At 55.7% G+C, this 17,777-nt stretch overlaps 7 protein-coding genes and 1 non-coding gene across 8 annotated transcripts; 7 read left to right on the top strand and 1 right to left on the bottom strand.

The window, feature by feature from the left end:
- Positions 1-572: 572 nt before the first annotated feature.
- On the top strand, positions 573-1,702 carry B0T15DRAFT_531771 (uncharacterized protein). Its single transcript, XM_062869275.1, has 3 exons — positions 573-912; positions 1,007-1,226; positions 1,315-1,702. The coding sequence occupies exons 1-3, from the start codon at positions 674-676 to the stop codon at positions 1,588-1,590; spliced, it is 735 nt and encodes a 244-aa protein (XP_062721041.1). The 5' UTR covers positions 573-673; the 3' UTR covers positions 1,591-1,702.
- Positions 1,703-2,217: 515 nt separating this feature from the next.
- On the top strand, positions 2,218-3,060 carry B0T15DRAFT_484923 (S-adenosyl-L-methionine-dependent methyltransferase; the record flags this gene model as incomplete). The annotated part of the gene is made up of 1 exon (XM_062866256.1): positions 2,218-3,060. The coding sequence occupies one exon, from the start codon at positions 2,218-2,220 to the stop codon at positions 3,058-3,060; it is 843 nt and encodes a 280-aa protein (XP_062721040.1).
- Positions 3,061-3,267: 207 nt separating this feature from the next.
- B0T15DRAFT_192273 (uncharacterized protein) lies at positions 3,268-4,749 on the top strand. The gene is made up of 2 exons (XM_062862459.1): positions 3,268-3,528; positions 3,591-4,749. The coding sequence occupies exons 1-2, from the start codon at positions 3,475-3,477 to the stop codon at positions 4,662-4,664; spliced, it is 1,128 nt and encodes a 375-aa protein (XP_062721039.1). The 5' UTR covers positions 3,268-3,474; the 3' UTR covers positions 4,665-4,749.
- Positions 4,750-4,926: 177 nt separating this feature from the next.
- On the top strand, positions 4,927-5,790 carry B0T15DRAFT_397993 (uncharacterized protein; the record flags this gene model as incomplete). The annotated part of the gene is made up of 2 exons (XM_062864933.1): positions 4,927-5,498; positions 5,568-5,790. The coding sequence occupies 2 exons, from the start codon at positions 4,927-4,929 to the stop codon at positions 5,788-5,790; spliced, it is 795 nt and encodes a 264-aa protein (XP_062721038.1).
- A 368-nt stretch (positions 5,791-6,158) lies between these two features.
- B0T15DRAFT_t113 lies at positions 6,159-6,253 on the bottom strand. The gene has a single exon. It is a non-coding gene; the product is annotated as a tRNA-Asp (tRNA).
- Positions 6,254-7,572: 1,319 nt separating this feature from the next.
- On the top strand, positions 7,573-9,096 carry B0T15DRAFT_493438 (uncharacterized protein; the record flags this gene model as incomplete). The annotated part of the gene is made up of 1 exon (XM_062866945.1): positions 7,573-9,096. The coding sequence occupies one exon, from the start codon at positions 7,573-7,575 to the stop codon at positions 9,094-9,096; it is 1,524 nt and encodes a 507-aa protein (XP_062721037.1).
- Positions 9,097-9,931: 835 nt separating this feature from the next.
- Positions 9,932-12,958, top strand: B0T15DRAFT_370692 (uncharacterized protein; the record flags this gene model as incomplete). Its single annotated transcript, XM_062864197.1, has 1 exon — positions 9,932-12,958. A coding segment is annotated over one exon (3,027 nt), but the record flags the coding sequence as incomplete, so codon positions are not given.
- Positions 12,959-16,264: 3,306 nt separating this feature from the next.
- B0T15DRAFT_192147 (uncharacterized protein) lies at positions 16,265-17,772 on the top strand. The gene is made up of 4 exons (XM_062862458.1): positions 16,265-16,633; positions 16,730-16,766; positions 16,871-17,315; positions 17,380-17,772. The coding sequence occupies exons 1-4, from the start codon at positions 16,484-16,486 to the stop codon at positions 17,666-17,668; spliced, it is 921 nt and encodes a 306-aa protein (XP_062721035.1). The 5' UTR covers positions 16,265-16,483; the 3' UTR covers positions 17,669-17,772.
- Positions 17,773-17,777: the final 5 nt, after the last annotated feature.

The raw sequence follows: 17,777 nt of genomic DNA, 5'->3' as shown, positions 1-17,777 counted from the left end.
CCATCTAAGTAAGCGCCAATTCGAAATCCAGCGGCGAGGATGCCCATGAGCCATAGTTTCAATAAGTACTAGTATCTTCGCACCCCCTCCATATGCACAACAGAGGGGGCTGAGGTGGCATCTAACTGCTAAGGCTCTGATAACAAGTCAGCATTGGCATAGGGGCCAGGGCTGCAGTCTCGGTTCTCATTATGTGACAGCTGAACAGAGCTTGAAGTAGTAGAGCATGAGACGGATACTTGACAGGTAGGGACACTATGGCATCTTTGCATAGTTAATAAGTAAATAGGTACCAAGGTACTGTATCAGTGACCGAAGCGAGTTATACAAGGAAATGTATGATTGTATGTACCTAGAGAAACAGGCTTGTAGTATGTAGAATCAAGCGGCCAGGCGTAGACTCGTAGACCGGGCTAAGTGCTTTGGTTGATTTGTGGCTGATTCTTTAAAACAGGGTGGCAACCTGGGTGGGTGTCAAGATGGGAGTGTCAACTTCAGGTATCTTTTTTGATACATGACTTTAGTGCCCTGCTGTTGATTATGTCAGATTTATTTTTAGAAGCTCCGTTCCCCTCTCTTTATCAAGAACCTTTCCCATCGAACGTACCACATTTTACAATCCGAGACGCTTCTCGCCATATACCTAAGGTACTGACCAGCTGAATACCTAGCAATGAAGCTCGTAGTCGCCGGATCCACCGGCTTCGTGGCTACCGAAGTCATCCGTCAAGCCCTGTCAAACCCATCCATCACATCCGTCGTTGCCCTCGGTCGTCGCCCAGCGCCGGAACCGCAAAGCACTGGGTCGCGCGCCGACTTGACCAAGCTTAGGTCCGTTACTGTGGATGACCTTGGCGAAGAGTACCCGGACCATGTCAAGAAAGAGCTGTCCGGTGCCGATGCTTGCATTTGGTACTCTCATCCCCTCTCCTCCGCCCGCCGGATCGTCTCAGATCAGATGTCCGCTAGATTTGCTTACGTGTTGCCTTGTCGCGTCTTATGACAGGACAATTGCCATCACGCCATCAAAGTCGAAACTGTTTTCATGGGAGCAGACGATTAAAGTTTGCCGTGACTATGCCATCAGGGGCATCGAGACTATCTCGCAGTTGGTCCACGAGAGCCAGAAGGATAAGCCGTTTCGCTTTGTCTACATCAGCGGCGACAGGGCGGAAAGAGATCCGAAGAAGAAGCCTTGGATACTAGGCGATTACTGTCTGATGCGGGTACAACTTCCCTCTCATATTATCTGAGCCGTTCTCAAAGGCGAGTGATCCGCCTGCTGACTCGGACTCTATTGTTGCTCCTCCACAGGGTGAGGCCGAAGAACGCATCCTTGAATACGCACAACGCTCCGATGGCGCTGTTGAGGCCTGCACAGCCAAACCTGGTCTGATCAGTGGCCCCGGCAAGCCGGCAACATTGGTCACGCAGGTGTTCACTTCCGTTATCGGCCTCCCAAGGATTCAAGTCAGCGAGATAGCTGCGGCCCTCCTTGACCAGGTTGTAAGTGGGTTTGAGAAGGACACACTTCGCAACGAGGACTTGGTGAGAATCGGGCAGAAGACTCTGGCAGCGCAACAGGAGTAGTACCTGACGATAGCAAAGGTGTCTAGGCAAGGTAGCTAGCCTCATACCGTGTCAATTTAAAATCAGCTCTTTACCTGAGAATACAGTCTGTTCAGATGAAGGTGGTTGGGGACATACTTCGCTGTCTCTTGTGGCTCTTTGTGTCTTGTCCATGGCATTCCTCCTTTCTTGGCATGTATTTCTCTCTCGTTACATTCTTATATCCTTCCTCGTCTTGTTTCTCACGCACTCTCACAATTCCAATAATGTACGTCAAGTTCCCTCTTAACTACCTTACCTACTAACCTACCCCATATGTTATATGCTTACATAAGCACACATTACTGTTATCCGGGCCGGCGGTCCCGGCTCGATCTTCCGTCCTTTGCGCGCTGCTCAAAACAAGCGCAGATCAGCACCCCCGCCCGATGCCGTTGGTTTTGAACGCTATCCAGTGTAAGAGAAAGAGAAAGAGAAAGAGACTGCGTTTGGCTTTCAAACCACTTGGTCAATTGAGTCATGGCCGTAAACCGCGCTATCTCGTTCCTCTTTCGCTCGTGTCGGCGCTTACCGACTGCTAGTAACCTCCGGCCCGGTCACCCTACTGTGCCTCAGTGGCATCTGCAACCAACACAATTTAGAGCTGCAATGTCCAAATCCACAGGCAGCGAAACACGAGGCAGTGACTGGTCGCCGGACCAGTATCTCCTCTTCGCCGACGCCCGCAACCGCCCGATCCACGACCTCATCGCCTTCCTCAGTCCGGAGTATTCGCCCAGCTCTATCATCGACCTCGGCTGTGGACCAGGAAACAGCACCGAACTCCTCGCCAAGCGATTTCCCAACGCAAAGATCTCCGGCGTCGACTCGTCGCCTGCGATGCTAGCCAGGGCGCGCACCGCGCTGCCCAACATCGACTTCACCCAAGCCGACCTGCGCTGGTACGAGCCACCACCGGGCGTGGACCTCCTCTTTTCCAACGCAGTCTTCCACTGGCTGCGTCAGGATGAACGCATCTTCCACATCACGCGCCTCCTCCGCACCCTGAAGCCGGGCGGGATCCTCGCGTTGCAGATGCCGGATAACTACCACGAGGGATCGCATCGGGCGATGCGCGACATGATGAAAACAAGCTCGCTGGCGCTCCATTTCAAAGATCTGCCCAGGGAGGAGCGACCGTGGATCGATGAGACCGAGGAGCCAATCGAGTACTACAATGCGCTCATGCCGCACTGTCGCGCCGTTGAGACCTGGACGACGCGTTACGTGCACGTGCTAGACGCTTACGAGGACATTGTGGAGTGGGTGAAGGGGACCGGGTTGCAGCCCTACCTGAATTTGCTGCCGGATGAGAGGTTAAGGGACACGTTCCTGAAAGAGTACAAGGCCCGGCTGAGGCGGGAGTATGCGCGGGCGCAAGACGGGAAGGTGTTGTTGGCGTACCCGAGGCGTTTTGTTGTCGCGTACTCGGCCGGTGGGGCTGTGAGGTGAGTTGCGCGATAATAAGACAGATCAAGTGGGGTCAGATTTGGAATGCATGCTAGTACGGCGTAATCCGTACCTCGAGCACCGCCACAATTGAGGACGGCTGCTTGCTCCTGCTGTCCTCACTTGGTCAACGAATGAAATTGCCCATGGTGCTTTAAGCCTCCCCAGAAAGCCCCGTCATCTGCAGAGCGATCAGCATCCTTGTGGCACCCTTGTGTCCTGAGGCGCCCGTTTAAATCCATTGACTCACCACCGCGACGTTGGTCCCCACCTCACCCTCTTCTCTTCCACGTCAACCGCCATCATACTGTGTAGTTTCGAACTGTTCGCCAATTACACCGCATACTTTGATTGTTTTGTTTAGTTGTGCTCGTCAAACCACATAATCGACATTTCGCACCGCATTGCGGGAGCTACATGTTACCGGCCCCGAAGCCTCCGCGTGTCCCAGCATCATCAATGCCCTATCCAGTACGGAAACTTGTGACTGATACCAACACCACCCCCGTTCTCTGTTCTAACTGTTGCTCTAGAAACCTGACAATGGGTGCGTGGACAATGGATCTGCTGCATCTGCGGCATCTGCGACTCCAATTCCAGCCCCCCCGGGAGACCAGGCTGTCCTACGGGATGTGCCCGCTGCAGACAATGACCGTCGAGTGGCCATTCTCGGCGCCGGCGTAACCGGGATCAGCTCTGCGCTCCTGCCCCAGACGACCTACCTCGTCTCAAGGATTGCGCGTGACTTTCATGCCGCCTTGAACGTCGGCCATGGCAAGCCCCCTGAGTCACCGTCGCGCCGGACCCGGTCACCTCGACGTCTTCGGTGCCTCCCGTCCTCTTCCTCTACAGCCCCAGCATTCCACTCAACTGATTGTACATTCTATTCCTCCCAAGGGAGAATGGTTACACTGCAGTGCCAGCTAGTCGCCCTCCACACTTTGCTGCCCTCCGATGCTGCGGCAGGGGGGGAACGCTGTGCAGGACCAGGTGACAGTGTTGCCGTGATGCGCAGGGGGTTTGATGCGAAAGCTGGAGGCGAGGGAACAGAGTGTACACGCTACGAAAAGGGTTTGCTTGTGCTCGACAGCACGTCTCCCTGCAGGCGGAACGTGCCATCGACCAGCCGGGAGATCCCTCTGTCGCTCCATCGCCCGGGTCGAATTTTGGACGAGTTGCTCCTCCGGAGCGTCGCTCTCGTTTCCGCCAATCATGGTCTTCTGGAAGGAATCCACGAGCAACTCGGCCCTGATGCTGAAGAAGCCGACCCCTTAGGGACGTGTCGTAACAACTACGCCTGTCTCGAGGCCCCCAGCACCACGAAAGCCGAATGGGCGGTGGGATCCCAGCCTGGGACGAAGGAAGCGGAGGACACGAGTTTCGGATCCGAGGGAAAGGAGAAGCCCAAGATGCCACAAGCTGAGCCGAAGGAAGCAGTCCGCGCCAAGAAAACCGGCGGAAAGGACCCAGCTGATCTGTGCCAATCCGACGTCCTTTGGGCACTGATGGTCAGTGTTGTCGGAGCGGCCTATGGCTACTACGGCGGCCGCCAGCTCTGCTTGGACAGGGCTTCGTCCTGGAAAGCGATGCCACGAGCAATCTATTGAGCCTCCCCGACCTGGGATCACGTCGTTAAACTGGTCCGTATCTGTCATCGCCAACAGAACTTTGCCGTCTTCGGACAGAGCTCCAGCTCCACTACCATACCACACCTAGTCGAATCGTTAGCTCGAGAGAGCATATCCGACTCACGGCAACGTGAGTTGGGCATCAACAATGCAAAACAACGCGTCCTGCGCCCGAGCCCACCACCCTCGCTCCTTGGAGGAGCAAGGGGAGTGGGTTTGGGTTCCGAAACACATTCTCGACATGTCGGGTCTTCCGGCACCGTCCTCTTCCTATCAGAATCCAGTATGCCCTTCCCTCGGCGCGGGGAGTTCGCAAACCAGCGAGCCGAGCCTGCCATGGATTGGCTCGCCGGTCTTTGCCGACTCACCGATGAGTCACGACGGCCCCAACATGCCGAACGAAGGTTTGGTGAATCCTTTTGAGGGATTCGACTTCAAGGCGATGTTGGATGCCTGTTCAGGAGATCTTGACTTGTCCACCGTCGATCTAGCACCAGACCACGCTATGTCCATGGAAACTTTTAACAATTGCTTGGATACGGAAATGCTTGCTAGTTTCGACTGGGGACTCGGCTCCGATTTCCTGGATCCCTTCGGAACCCCAAGCCTAGTCGGCTCTGAAAGCCCCGTGGACAGTGTCTTGGACTTCACTTCCGGCACCAGCTCTCCCCTGGAACGTTTCAGCCCCGCCCCTTTTCCGACTGCCGGTACTTCCCCGGCGTCGCGCTCCCCAGCCACTTCCGCGCCCCGCCAAGTCCACCGCTGCGCCGAGACCTCGTGTACAAAGGTCTTCTCCCGCCGATCTGATCTGAAGTTAGCTTCCCCTGTCCCCCAAGTCTCCTCGAATCAACGAGGCAAGTCTAACGTGGTTGCTACCTGCAGAAAACACGAGCGCAGCACTCACCGGCAACCCTTCCGCTGTCACCTCCAGGGGTGTGGGAAAGGCCACGCCGACCAACGCGCTCTCCACCGCCACTTCTGGACCAGGCACCGCGAGTATGCCGAGCTGCACAACATCCCCTCGGAGCGGGCCAAGTGCCCGCATTGTGACTACGAGGGCCGCGGGGATAATCTTAAGAGACATATGAAGAAGCACATGCGGTGAGGAGGAGGGTTGGCGGGGAAGGGGACGGTGAGGCGAGGGGTGGACTCTGGACTCTTCTTACCATTTCTTTCTGATTTATCATATATTCTGTTATGTGGGTTGAGCGGTTGGCGTTTGGGATTGGGTACCTCAGGTACTTAAGTGAGTTTTACGGTTCGGACATGGCTAAAAGGGTGATATGATCTACGGACTACTTTCATGTTATTTAACGTCAGTACCAGTACCAATGAACAGAAGTAAAAAATTACCCCTTGGTTCCCAATGCGAGTTCGGCGTACCAGAGATCACCGGTGAATGAGTGGATGGGGAAACACCGTGTGTTAGGGGCATTTGAGAGGGGTATGGAACAAGAAGCGAAAAAAGATGGCCTCTCCCGCCGGGAATTGAACCCGGGTCTCGAGCGATGTCAGCGACTTTGCAGTCTGATGACAAGCTCACATACTGACCACTATACTACGGAAGATGTGTGGTTGTTGGCAACCACCGTAGCGTGACAGTCGGCTCGCGGTCACTGCTTTATGTAATCTGCGAATTGATGCATCGCACCAGGCCTCAATAGTCTGTACTCCTCAGACGCTCATTAGCATTGCAGTAGAACTGTGATAAAATCTGAGGATAATTACCTAGGTGTGGCCGTTAGTCGAAAAGTTAGAAGTTCCTTGTGTGACTACTCAACAGCTCTGATGGGGGTGTGAAGGGTAATGGTGGTGGATACGGCGGATACACAAGCCGGAAAGCTTCTTCTGGTTCCGAGATGGCATTGCGGATTGCGGGGAGGTTGAGTGCTCATGCGACCGGAATGCTAGAGCCAATCAGTTGGTTGAGGATAAATTCTGTGTCGACATATGTACATGAGGTAATAGGGCAAGTTGAGGGTAAAACAACAGGAGGTATTGAGTCACGCACTGTCTTTGATCTGCTCCGTTTCTCGCTCAGCATGACGTAAGTTGACAGACTCTTCAAGAGGCAAACCATCTTCACTGCTAGAGAAGGAGCATAAACCAGGTTTCTTATTATCTAGGGAACAGGTTAGGATGTTCGTTTCTATTTCTGTTATGGACGCTATGCCGTATTCAGTGGATCTGGACATCCTATAAAGTAGCTGCTGGACCCCAATGCTACCGGCCACTGCAGGGCACTTTGACCTGTTCTCTCAGCTCAACGATCTCAGCACGGCTGAATAGAGGCATGATATTCCGACCGTGGGATCAGCCAGTATTCTCGTCCGCCAGCTGGCTCAGACTACTGCACGAGAAACCGGCTTCTCCTAGCTCGATAGTGGAGGTGCGCTGCTGTCAAAGCCGCCTTTGCGGATGCGGGGACCAGGTCTTCAGCCAACGATAATCCATGCCAATCCCTCGCTTCCGGAGATGGAGGAAGCAAAGGTTGCATGCCGCCCTCTTTGGTCCTAGACTAGAATAGCTGTACCACGGTCGCCCTCGAGCTGCCTACATGGAGGAATGTCGCCGGTCACCTCTTGGCGACGGGTCAAGAACCAATATTTCCCAACTTCCTGCACGATGCGGCTTGAAGTCTGGGACGGCCTGAGTCAAAGGAGGTCGGGTAGGTGGAAGCGGACTGTGATGGCGGGATAAGTGAAGAAGGGGCGAAGACAAAGGCGGAGGAGAATGCATATAAGTGAGAACCTGGGGCGCATATCATTTTACATTACCTGCCGCGTGTTGTTGGTGCCGGATGTCAACGTCAGGTTCAAGCTTCACTCCTTCTCAACCTCCCAGCACACTTTCTATTTCGTCGCGGATCCAGCTGACCCAGCTCAAAATGATGGACCTCCGACTCCGAGCAACTTCCTGGGTCTACCTCCTCCTCTGCTGCCTTGGGACGGTGTATGCCGACACCTGTTCTGAACTGCGCGACAATACTGACATCCAAGTGTCGGGCCCCCTCGAGCTCTCCTACATTGGCGAGCAATCCGAGTACTGGTCAGCCTCGTGCAGCGCCCTCAAGCCATCGTGCATCATCTTCCCCAGCACCGCCGCCGAGGTTGCCGCCGTAATCCGCGTGCTCAACACCAACAATGAGTCGTTCGCCATCAAGTCCGGCGGCCACAACCCCAACAACTACTTCTCCAGCGTCAACGGGGGCCCCATCATCTCCACCCAGAAGCTGGACCACGCCATCCTCGACCCGGCCACGGGCATTGTGGACGTGGGCCCCGGCAACCGGCTCGACAGCATCGCTGCCAAGCTGCAGGGCACGGGCTGGACCTTCGTTGGCGGGCGCATCGGCAACACAGGCGTCGGCGGGCTCGTCCTGGGCGGCGGGCTGTCGTACATGTCGGCCCAATACGGCTGGTCGGCGTCCTCAGTCCTGTCCTACGAACTCGTGCTCCCCAACGGCACCATCACCACCGTGACATCCACCTCCCACGCGGACCTTTTCGTCGCGCTCAAGGGCGGCGGCAACAACTTCGGCATCGTAACCAACTACCGCCTGCAAGCGCAGCGCCAGGGGCTCGTCTACGGCGGCAACCTGGTCTTCCTGCGCGGCAGCGACACGTCACTCGACGCGAAGCTGCTCTCGGCCGTGCGGGACTTCACACAGCACAACACCGACGACCGCGCCGCCATCATCGTCACGGCCGAGCGCACCAATGCCAACCTCCTCGACAGCTGGATCCTGTTCCTCTTCTACGACGGACCCGCGTCGGCTGTGCCCCCGGGCACCTTCACCAACTTCACCTCCCTCCCGGGCTTGGTCACCAACACGCTTCGCACGCGCACCTACGCCGACTTGATGGCCTCGTCGAACTGGGTCGTGCTCAAGGGGTTCCAGGTGCAGATCGGCACCGAGACCATCCCGCTCCCTTCGGCGGAGAAGGTAAATAAGGTGCTGGTCGAGGGGATCCATGCGCACTGGCGCAATGTTAGTGGTACCACACTGGCAGTGCCGGGCATTGTGGCGTCGATCGCGTACCAGCCGTTTCCGCGGCGCATTGCGCAGGCTGCGCGGGAGAGGGGGAGGGATCTGATTGATGCCGATGCGGGGGCGGATCGGGTGATTGTTGAGCTGAACTATGCGTTCTTGTTGCCCGCGGATTATGCAAGGATGGAGGCGAAGATGAGGGAGACGTATGAGGGTGTCAGGGAGAGGGTTGTGCAGTGGCAAGAGGAAGGGACGTTGGAACGCGGTGTGTATTGTCCGGTGTTTATGAATTATGGGTTTTATCAGCAGGACTATTGGGGACGGTTGAGGTCGGAGAGTAGGGAGTTGGCGAGGCGCGTGGCTGAGGATGTTGATCCGACTGGGTTGTTTAGGGAGAGGACTGGGGGGTGGAAACCTTGAGGCTTACGGTAAGATGTTTCCTTGGTTATTGTACGAGGAGATTTGCCGAGCGATGGCTTTGAACCCACGGTGGCGGGGACGCGAGAGTCGGCCTGAGATATCTGTCAATATCTGATTGCACCAAACTAAACCCTCCCACTATACTGCTGACATGACCCTTGAAACACGTAATATCTTGTTGCTAGTGGTCTTATTGTTATCCACTTTCCGTCGCACATCCTGGGATGATGAGCGTGCAACGGCACCTGGATTGGCTCGATCGCACCTGACAAATCCGACCTTCGCACAATGCATTTTCCAGGCAGCAGCTATTTTCCGAGAATTACCTCCCAATATCCATTAAACATGAAGCTGTCGCCCAGGAACTTGGCAATCTGCATGGCATGTTCGGCAGCGGGTCTTCGCCTACTGCATTAGCACCTAGTTCTGCAACCCACCGCAACGGCGCAGATGGATCATGGCGGCGCCGCTATCCCCGGATTCTGCGCCGTTGACGCCGCCAAAGTGGGCTGGCCACCGCTACGAAGCCATTGAGCTCGAAAGTGAAGCTGAAAAGGACCACACTTCGTCTCCAGGCTCAGACTCGGACTCGACACCTCCCTCGCCCAACAATGAGGCGACATTTGCGGGCAGCATCGAAAACGCCAATCTACGATGGAGACCCTTCTACCTCCAGCGGCGCGTCCTTCTCGTCTTCGCCGCCGTCTTTGCCATCATCCTTATCGCCATCGAGGCGCTGGTAGCCGTGTCTGAGAAGAACAATGGCATCGCCTCGGCTTCTTCCAACTTGCACTACCTCTGGACATACGGGCCGACCGCCTTGCTGACCTTGATCGCGGCCATATGGAGCCGGACGGAGTACCAGAGCAAGTTGGTTGCCCCGTGGATCCGGCTGTCTCAACAGCCTTCGCATCCCAAGCATACGGTGCTGCTGGATTACTTGTCCAACTTCCAGCTCTATGCCGTGTTCAAGGCGCTCCGCAACCGCGACTTCGTCGTCTCCATCGCCTCGGCCGTCGCCATCATCATTAAGGTCATGATCGTCATCTCGACTGGTCTCATCACTCTCTCGTGGATGCTGGTCGACCACGCTTCGTTTCCCATGACGGTGCAAGACCACTTCGTGGACAACGGTGCCCGTCTGGGCAACTCTGGGAACCTTGCCTACTACATCATGCAGGGGCTGATGGATCGAAACCTTTCATACCCGGACGGCATGTCTGAAACCTTTGCCTTCCAGTCTGTTCAAGCCGACCTCCCCGACACCGCCGAGACGCGCGTTGTCGTCGACGGTTTCGGAAACTCGCTTGACTGCCGGCCTGCCGACGTGGTCCTGAGGGGTTCGAGGCCCGGAGACCCGCATACTTTCGCAGAATCGACCATGAATTTAACTATCAAATCGCCAGAGTGCAAGGTACAAGACTTGAGAATATACCCCGGCCCAGGGGCTGCCTGCTTCCGCGATGACCCCGACCGTTGTACCTTTTTGTTTGGGCGCTTCCATCCGATTCAGTGTGATGGGACGTCAGGCGACTCGGGCAGGCGGGTGCTCGTCATGTTTGGGAATATGACTTATGTCGTAGACCGCTCGACGGTCGAGAAGGACTACACTGGCCAGCTGCGCAAACATCCAATTCTGGCTACGCTCAACCGATCGGCTCAGATGCTGTGCGTGCCGACTTACGCTATCACGCGGGTCGAGGTTGTCCGCAACGGCACCCACACCAGCAGTGTAACCCGCTCGCCGGGCGCGGGCAACCGGACACTCGATTCGGTCACTGGCTGGCATATGATGGATGCTCACTATGCAGCCTTTGCCGGCATCGGGTCAACCGCGTCTGCCTACCCACGGAGTGTCAACATCTCAGGAACAGTCGTGGACGTGGACCCATACCTACAGATTGCGCTCCCGAGACAATTTGAAACTGGCGAGCAGCTACCCTCCCTCCTAGACCCCGAGCCGCTCCGGGAGCTCGCCACCCGCTATTACCAGCAGTTCGGTGCGATTATTGCCAAGCAGGCCTTGGTAGAGCCCGCATCTGTCGAGACACATGGTTCTGTGGTGTTGTTCGGAAACAGACTGGTGATGCGCACTTGGGCCGCGCAGTGGATGGCCGGCTTGGCGATTTGTTGTTCCGTTCTAGCCACGATCGGGGCGTTCCTCGTCCCAAGACGCGGCATTCTGCCCCACAGTCCGACGACACTGCCGGGCATGGCGTCGCTCGTTGCGGAAAGCCACGACCTCCTGGCGAGCCTACGATATTCGGGTGCGGCCAATGCTCCAAGTCTCGCGCGTCCGTTGGCCGCGCTGAGGTTCCAGTCGGGAACTGTGACTGACCCAGCGTCGAACAAACCACGGTTCGCCATCCTGAGCGCACACGAACTCCTTGATAGGTCGTCGACGGCGTTCCCGCAGATCAGCTCCAAGCACACGCATCCCGGCGTTCTTCACCCTATCTCGCGCTGCGCATTATGCCTGGTTCTAGCGGGGCTGATCATCTCTCTGGAGCTGACGTTACGGAAGTCCAACAAGGAAGATGGCCTCGGCGACGTAGGCGACGATACCTACATTCACTACGCGTGGACTGCGCTGCCGGCTTTCGTCTTTGGTGTTCTGGCGATGACCATCTCGTCCATGGACTTCCAGGTCAGGTCCCTCGCGCCCTACACCGCGCTCAAGCACACGATAGACGCCAAGACCTTTATGACCATCGACTTCATGGACATGTCCATTCCCCGGACGATGTTCAACGAGATCAAGTTCGTCAACATTGGGGCCCTCGCAGCCACCACGGCGTTTCTCGTTTCGTCCTTATTTGCCATCGTCTCATCGTCCCTGTTTCAGCTTGTCGCCGTTCCCACTGTACTTCCGGCCACGCTCCACGCCAACATGTCCTTTGCGCTTACCCCCTACGGCAACAAGGAGGCCGCCTCCATCGCATCGCTAATTCTTGAGAGCAACCTCTCCTACCCGAGATTCACCTACGGCGATCTCGCGTTTCCGCAGCTGGTGCCGTCGGTCTCTATAGACCCCGACCACATCGTCAACACGTCCTCCATCTCCATCAATGCGGAGATCCCTGCGGTTCGTGCCAAGATGACATGCCGCATCTACGACGCTTCCAAGATCCAGACCAACCTCACCCTCAACTACACGATTCAATACACGTCTTACCAGAATCCACTTGGCATCTACATCGAGGGCGAAGAATGCAACCGCTTTCCAAAAAATGAGTACAGCAAATACAACAACATCCTCCCTACCTACCCTAACATGACCTACTTCGGCCTCGGCGACCAGACCTCGAACATCAGCGCCGTCCAAGGCTGCAGCGACCTGCTCTACACCTGGGGCAAGCTAGACTTCACGGCCACGCCCATCGTACAGCACATCGCCTCGGTCGGCTGCAACCAGACCGCCGAGACTGTCTTGGTTAACACCACCTTCGTCGGCACGGCGCTCGACATCGACTCGCGCAACTTCCCGCAGCCCCTCGAACACACCGCCGGCCCCAGCACCCTCCGCCTTTCGTCCTCCCTAATTTACTCCTACCTAGCGAGCATCAACACCGCCCCGCAGATCCTCGACCCCTTCTTCCAGATGCTGACCTCCTCGCCGTGGGCGATCCCGCTGTCTTCCCTCGGCGACCCGACCGCTCTACAGGCCATCACGGACTCCATCAAGCAGCACCACGGCCTCATCGCCGCTCAGACCTTTGCCCAACAATTAGTTCCCGCCAACTCGTCCAACGCTACGCTGCCGGCATCTATCCTGAAAGCGAACCCGAACGCAACCGACGACGGGGTCACGTACACCGGCACAGCTACCACCAATACAGCAGACGGAGAGGGCAAGCGCCGTGTGGCGCAGGACACGACCTCGACGCGGATCTTGCAGGCCCTGCTGGCCACAACCATCGCGTTGATCGCGGTGGGCTGGGCGTGCATGCACGAGACGGATGTACTGCCTCGCAGTCCGACGACCATCGCGAGTGTGGTGGCGCTTTTGGCCGGGGGGAATCTTTTTGAAGGGCCGCTGGACGGTGATGCGGCTGGTACTACTAGTAAGGAGGGAAAGGGGGAGAAAGCGGGTGGGGGGGGGGGATGGATATGGGATCGTGTTGGTAGTGCTACTACTAGTAGTGGTAGTGGTACTAAAGGTGGTGATGGAGATGGAGAGAAGGAAAATAGGCGGTTAGGAGATCCACGGTTAGAGAGGGCCAAGTTCTGGATGGGATGGGGCACTGTGCCGGATTGGGAAGGGCGCGAGGTCGGCGGGGGGGAGAATGAGGGCGGCGTGAGCAGGTTTGGGATATTTGTTGTTTGGGACGAAGCCGAGAACGAGGGCAGGGAGCAGAAGGATGGGAGTGGGGTGTTGATAGGTGGTGGGTAGGTGAGATTGGGGTTATCTAAGATGGGCAGTTTTCGTTGATATGTTGTTATATGTTTTTTCTTATTCTGCTTTTTATATGCCAGGCACTAGAAAGCTACGGATAGAGGGCGAGGTACTTGGGGGATGTCATGGAAATGGGAAGATACCCGGTTGTAGCTTTGGTATGGCATAGATTAGGTACTTCAGGTTTTATTGTTGCAAGAAGTTGTGAGTTTCTAGTGTTTTCCCCTCCGTTTCTCGCGGTTGCCTTGTATCGTTGATTGTTGAGTGTTTATAGACGAAACATACTAAGCTGATTCCATGTCCTCTATTCCGCGGGTACTTCAACCTGATATTGTTGTCTCATTATCCACACCCCGCATACATTCATCTTGAAGACTGGGTTGCTGGAGGCTACTGTAGTCTGTGTATTAGGCACTTCTGTCGTTGGTGAACCTAATAGCATCCATAGTGGTTTAAGCATGCCATTACTTTAACGTACATTATCAGCGAGCGGGACATATCAGCGAGCGGGACACTAAGTTCTTGGCACAACGCGTCCTTCCTCATCTACCTCTAACAACGCGTTTTTCCTACAACTAAAGATGTCTTCCACTTCAAAGGAAGCTAGGGTAACCTTGGCCCTCAAAGCTCTTGAAAATGATACAGAACTAAGCCTTCGAGCCGCGGCCAAGCTCTATAACGTGCCAGTTTCAACCCTCGGCTACCGACGTACCGGCCGGCCTATACGACGCGATCTTCCAGCCAATTCGAAGAAGCTTACTCAATCTAAAGAGGAGGCTATTGTCCAATATATTATTGAGCTATCTATGCGAGCTTTTCCGCCGAGACTACGTGGTATAAAAGATATGGCCAACCAACTGCTACGCGTACGCGACGCGCCCCCTGTCGGCAAGCTCTAGGCGCATCGGTTTGTCAAACGCCAGCCAGAGCTCCGTATGCGTTATTCGCGAAGATACGATTACTAGAGGGTAAAGTACGAGGATCCGAAGGTCATTGGCGAGTGGTTTACCCTTGTACGGAATGTTAAGGCCAAGTACGGTATCGTAGATGACGATATCTATAACTTCGACGAGACTGGGTTTATGATGGGCATTATCTTCCTGGGCATGGTAGTTACAACCTCGGATGGCTGTGGCAAGGCGAAGCTAGCCTAGCCTGGCAACCGCGAATGGGCGACGGTGATCTAAGGCGTTAATGCCCTTGGCTGGGCTATCCCTCTGTTCATCATCTTAGCAGCGTAGTTCTACCTCGCCAACTGGTATACTGAGTGCAACCTCCCAGCCGACTGGCGCATTATAACTACCGAGAATGGCTGGACTACCAATATGGTAGGCCTTGATTGGATCAAGCACTTCGACTACCATATAGCGCCTTAGACAAAGGGCAAATACCGGTTGTTGATCCTCGATGGCCACGAAAGCCACCACTCAACCGAGTTCGAGCTCTACTGCCAGCAGAACAACATTATCACGCTCTATATGCCTCCATATTCCTCCCACCTCCTCCAGCCACTTGATATTGGCTGCTTTGGGCCGTTGAAGCAGGCGTACGGTCGCCAGATCGAGGACTTGATACGCATATATATCAACCATATAAGCAAGCTCGAGTTCCTTTGTACCTTTCGCGCAGCCTTCTTTGCCTTTATCACCAAGAGGAATATCCAGGGCGGTTTTGCAGGGGCTGGCCTTATACCGTACGATCTAGAGAGGGTACTTTCGAAGCTAGATATCAAGCTTCGTATACCAACACCCCTAACCTCACGGCCAGGCACTATATAATCTTGGGTCTTCCAGATACCATACAACCCCCGAGAAGCCAACTCACAGTCAACGCTTATCAAGACTCGCATTGCCAACCATCAAAATAGCTCCCCGACTTCGATGTTGGCTGCTGTGGACCAGCTTACCAAGGGTACAATGGCTATAATGTACCAGGTGGCCCTCCTTCAGGCAGAGGTGTCTTCGCTCCGCAAGGCCAACGAGGCGCTAAGCAAGCGCCGGAGAGCCAAAAAAACTCGTGTACGGCTTGGAGGATCACTTACTGTGCAGGAGGCACAGGAGGTGGTAGGCCAGGGGGCTATAGGTGGGGAGGCAATGCAAGAAACACAGCTGGATGGTAGTGGTGCTGGGGGGGGTCGTACGAAGGTTCGGTGCTGTGGTGTATGCGGCAAGCCTGGTCATAATGCCCGCACTTGCCAGGAGGGTGCAGAAGGGTCTGATTCATCTGTTTCTGATGTAATTGTAGTTGGTTCTTAGTGTTGTTGCATTGCAATTGAGAGTAGTTGTTATAGAGTAGTGGAGAGTGTCCCGCTCGCTGATATGTCCCGCTCGCTGATAATGTACGTTACTTCTTTCTCTTGCCTATTTTCTCTTTCTCTCCATCTGTTTTTGTTATTCTTCTATCCCTTTCCCCCGACCCGAATAAAAGGTCGGCCATACTTCGTACTACTACTACGCTTAACTGATACCTGCAGGACTTCCGGCCACATACACTCATACACGGTCATCCAAAGTCATCACAACTTTGATGTTCGAAGGATTGACCAGGGATAATGCGGGGACTGCTCACCGGTCCGATCCATCCTAAGCCGTTAGGGTTAGTTCGTCGACAAAACAAGACCTTGACCGAGATCCACGCCGAAGGACGCCGCCAATTGGGCAGCGCAGCCCTGTCAGCGCATCTATCACTGGATTCGGTTTAGGGCGGGAAAAACAACGTCAGGTCAGCTATTTTCCATTTTGATTACCTACATGTACAGTAGGTATGCGTGCCCCTTGATGCGGGAGTAGCGGATAGCAGAATTCCCGTCCCAGCCCGGAGCGCGGTCCGGGTTCTTTCGTCTCGTCCTGCTTTTTGCTCCCCCCCCCTTCGCCTCGGACTCCCAACGCGCGCGCAAATACACACGCCCAGCCCAGCCCACTCACGTCGGGCGGACAGGATGAGTACTTGCCCTCGGCGGCCGTGTTGACGTCCCCCCCGCGGCGGTGAGCGATGGAATGGGCGGAACGCGGCAGGCGGCTCGTCATCTGGGCCGCGGTGATGTGGGCGCTGGCGGCCGCGGCCGTCGTGCTCCGCCTGATCTCGCGCGGCCGCATTCTCCGTGTGCTGGGGCCGACGGATTGCTTGATTGTTCTTACGTTGGTAAGTGTGCCCACCCCCGACCCCGACCCGGACCCTGGCCAGCTAGTTATGCCAATGCGACCGTGACAGCCGGAGCTGACCCTGGGGCATACGTAGGCCTTTTCACTCGTCAACACCATCGCTATCGGATTCCGTATGTTGTTGCGCTTTGTTATGTTTTTCTTTTTCTTTTTCCTTTCTTCCCTCTTTTAGGTAATTAACGAAAGGTACCTTATATAGGCTGACTGACTGCGCCAGATGTCGCCCACGGGCTGGGCCACCGCATCGCGGACCTCGGCTGGGATGAGATCCGGGTCTTCTTCCAGGTCATGTACTACGAGGTCATCGCCAACATGCTGAGCCTCTCCCTGACCAAGATCTCGGTGCTGCTGCTGTTCCTCGACATCTTCGTCGTCAGCTGGGTCCGGCGCGTGGCGTACATTCTCCTCGTCGTGGCGACGCTCTGCGGCCTGTTCACGCTGCTGACCAACATCCTCTACTGCATCCCCGTGTCGGCCTTCTGGGACTTCACCATCGTCGACCGCCGCTGCATCGCCGTGCCGCTCAAGTACTACATCGACGCCTCGCTGAACCTCGCGCTCGACTTCGCCATCCTGTTCCTGCCGCTGCCCGTCATCTGGCCCATGACGCTGCCGTGGCGGCAAAAGCTGTGGCTGTACTCGATCTTTGCCCTCGGGTTTTTGTTGGTCCCCCACCCCCCCGGCCTAGAACTCTCGCCAATGACTCCCGCTAATAATAACCTGCAGCATCTGCATCATCTCGGTGCTCCGTTTCCACTTCATCAACATCAGCCTGCTCACCAGCGACCCGACCTACACGGGCATCTACCTCATCTACTGGTCCATGATGGAGATCAACGTAGCCATCATCATTGCCTGCGTCCCCACGCTCAAGCCGCTGGTGGTGAGACTCTGTCCGCGGCTGCTCAATACGCGGCGCAGCTGTGAGTCGGACGAGCCGGACGGGTCCCCGCACCCGCCTACCATTTCATCGCCTCCCCGGCAGCCTCTGTCTCCGGAGATGCGGCATTTCTAGATTTCAATTTTTTTGTTACTTCTGTTCGAGCTTAAACTCTATAGAGCTAGGGTACCTTACCGATGCCTCGTTATCGCTAATACGAAATAATGTGGAGGGGAATGTGGGC

The sequence above is a fragment of the Chaetomium strumarium genome, assembly GCF_033439665.1.
Source record: "Chaetomium strumarium strain CBS 333.67 chromosome Unknown B0T15scaffold_4, whole genome shotgun sequence".
Classification (NCBI taxonomy): Eukaryota; Fungi; Ascomycota; class Sordariomycetes; order Sordariales; family Chaetomiaceae; genus Chaetomium; species Chaetomium strumarium.
The sequence above is the reverse complement of the archived record's forward strand: the minus strand, read 5'-3'. Positions and strand labels throughout refer to the sequence as shown.

Bases quoted from the DNA above. Each gene is read 5' to 3' on its own strand.
- B0T15DRAFT_531771 (XM_062869275.1), top strand. From the start codon at position 674: ATGAAGCTCGTAGTCGCCGGATCCACCGGCTTCGTGGCTACCGAAGTC. The intron at 913-1,006 runs GTACTCTCATCC...GTCTTATGACAG, and splicing joins GGTGCCGATGCTTGCATTTG to GACAATTGCCATCACGCCAT. The intron at 1,227-1,314 runs GTACAACTTCCC...GCTCCTCCACAG, and splicing joins GCGATTACTGTCTGATGCGG to GGTGAGGCCGAAGAACGCAT.
- B0T15DRAFT_192273 (XM_062862459.1), top strand. From the start codon at position 3,475: ATGTTACCGGCCCCGAAGCCTCCGCGTGTCCCAGCATCATCAATGCCC. The intron at 3,529-3,590 runs GTACGGAAACTT...CTGTTGCTCTAG, and splicing joins CATCATCAATGCCCTATCCA to AAACCTGACAATGGGTGCGT.
- B0T15DRAFT_192147 (XM_062862458.1), top strand. From the start codon at position 16,484: ATGGAATGGGCGGAACGCGGCAGGCGGCTCGTCATCTGGGCCGCGGTG. The intron at 16,767-16,870 runs GTATGTTGTTGC...TGACTGCGCCAG, and splicing joins CACCATCGCTATCGGATTCC to ATGTCGCCCACGGGCTGGGC. The intron at 17,316-17,379 runs GTTGGTCCCCCA...AATAACCTGCAG, and splicing joins ATCTTTGCCCTCGGGTTTTT to CATCTGCATCATCTCGGTGC.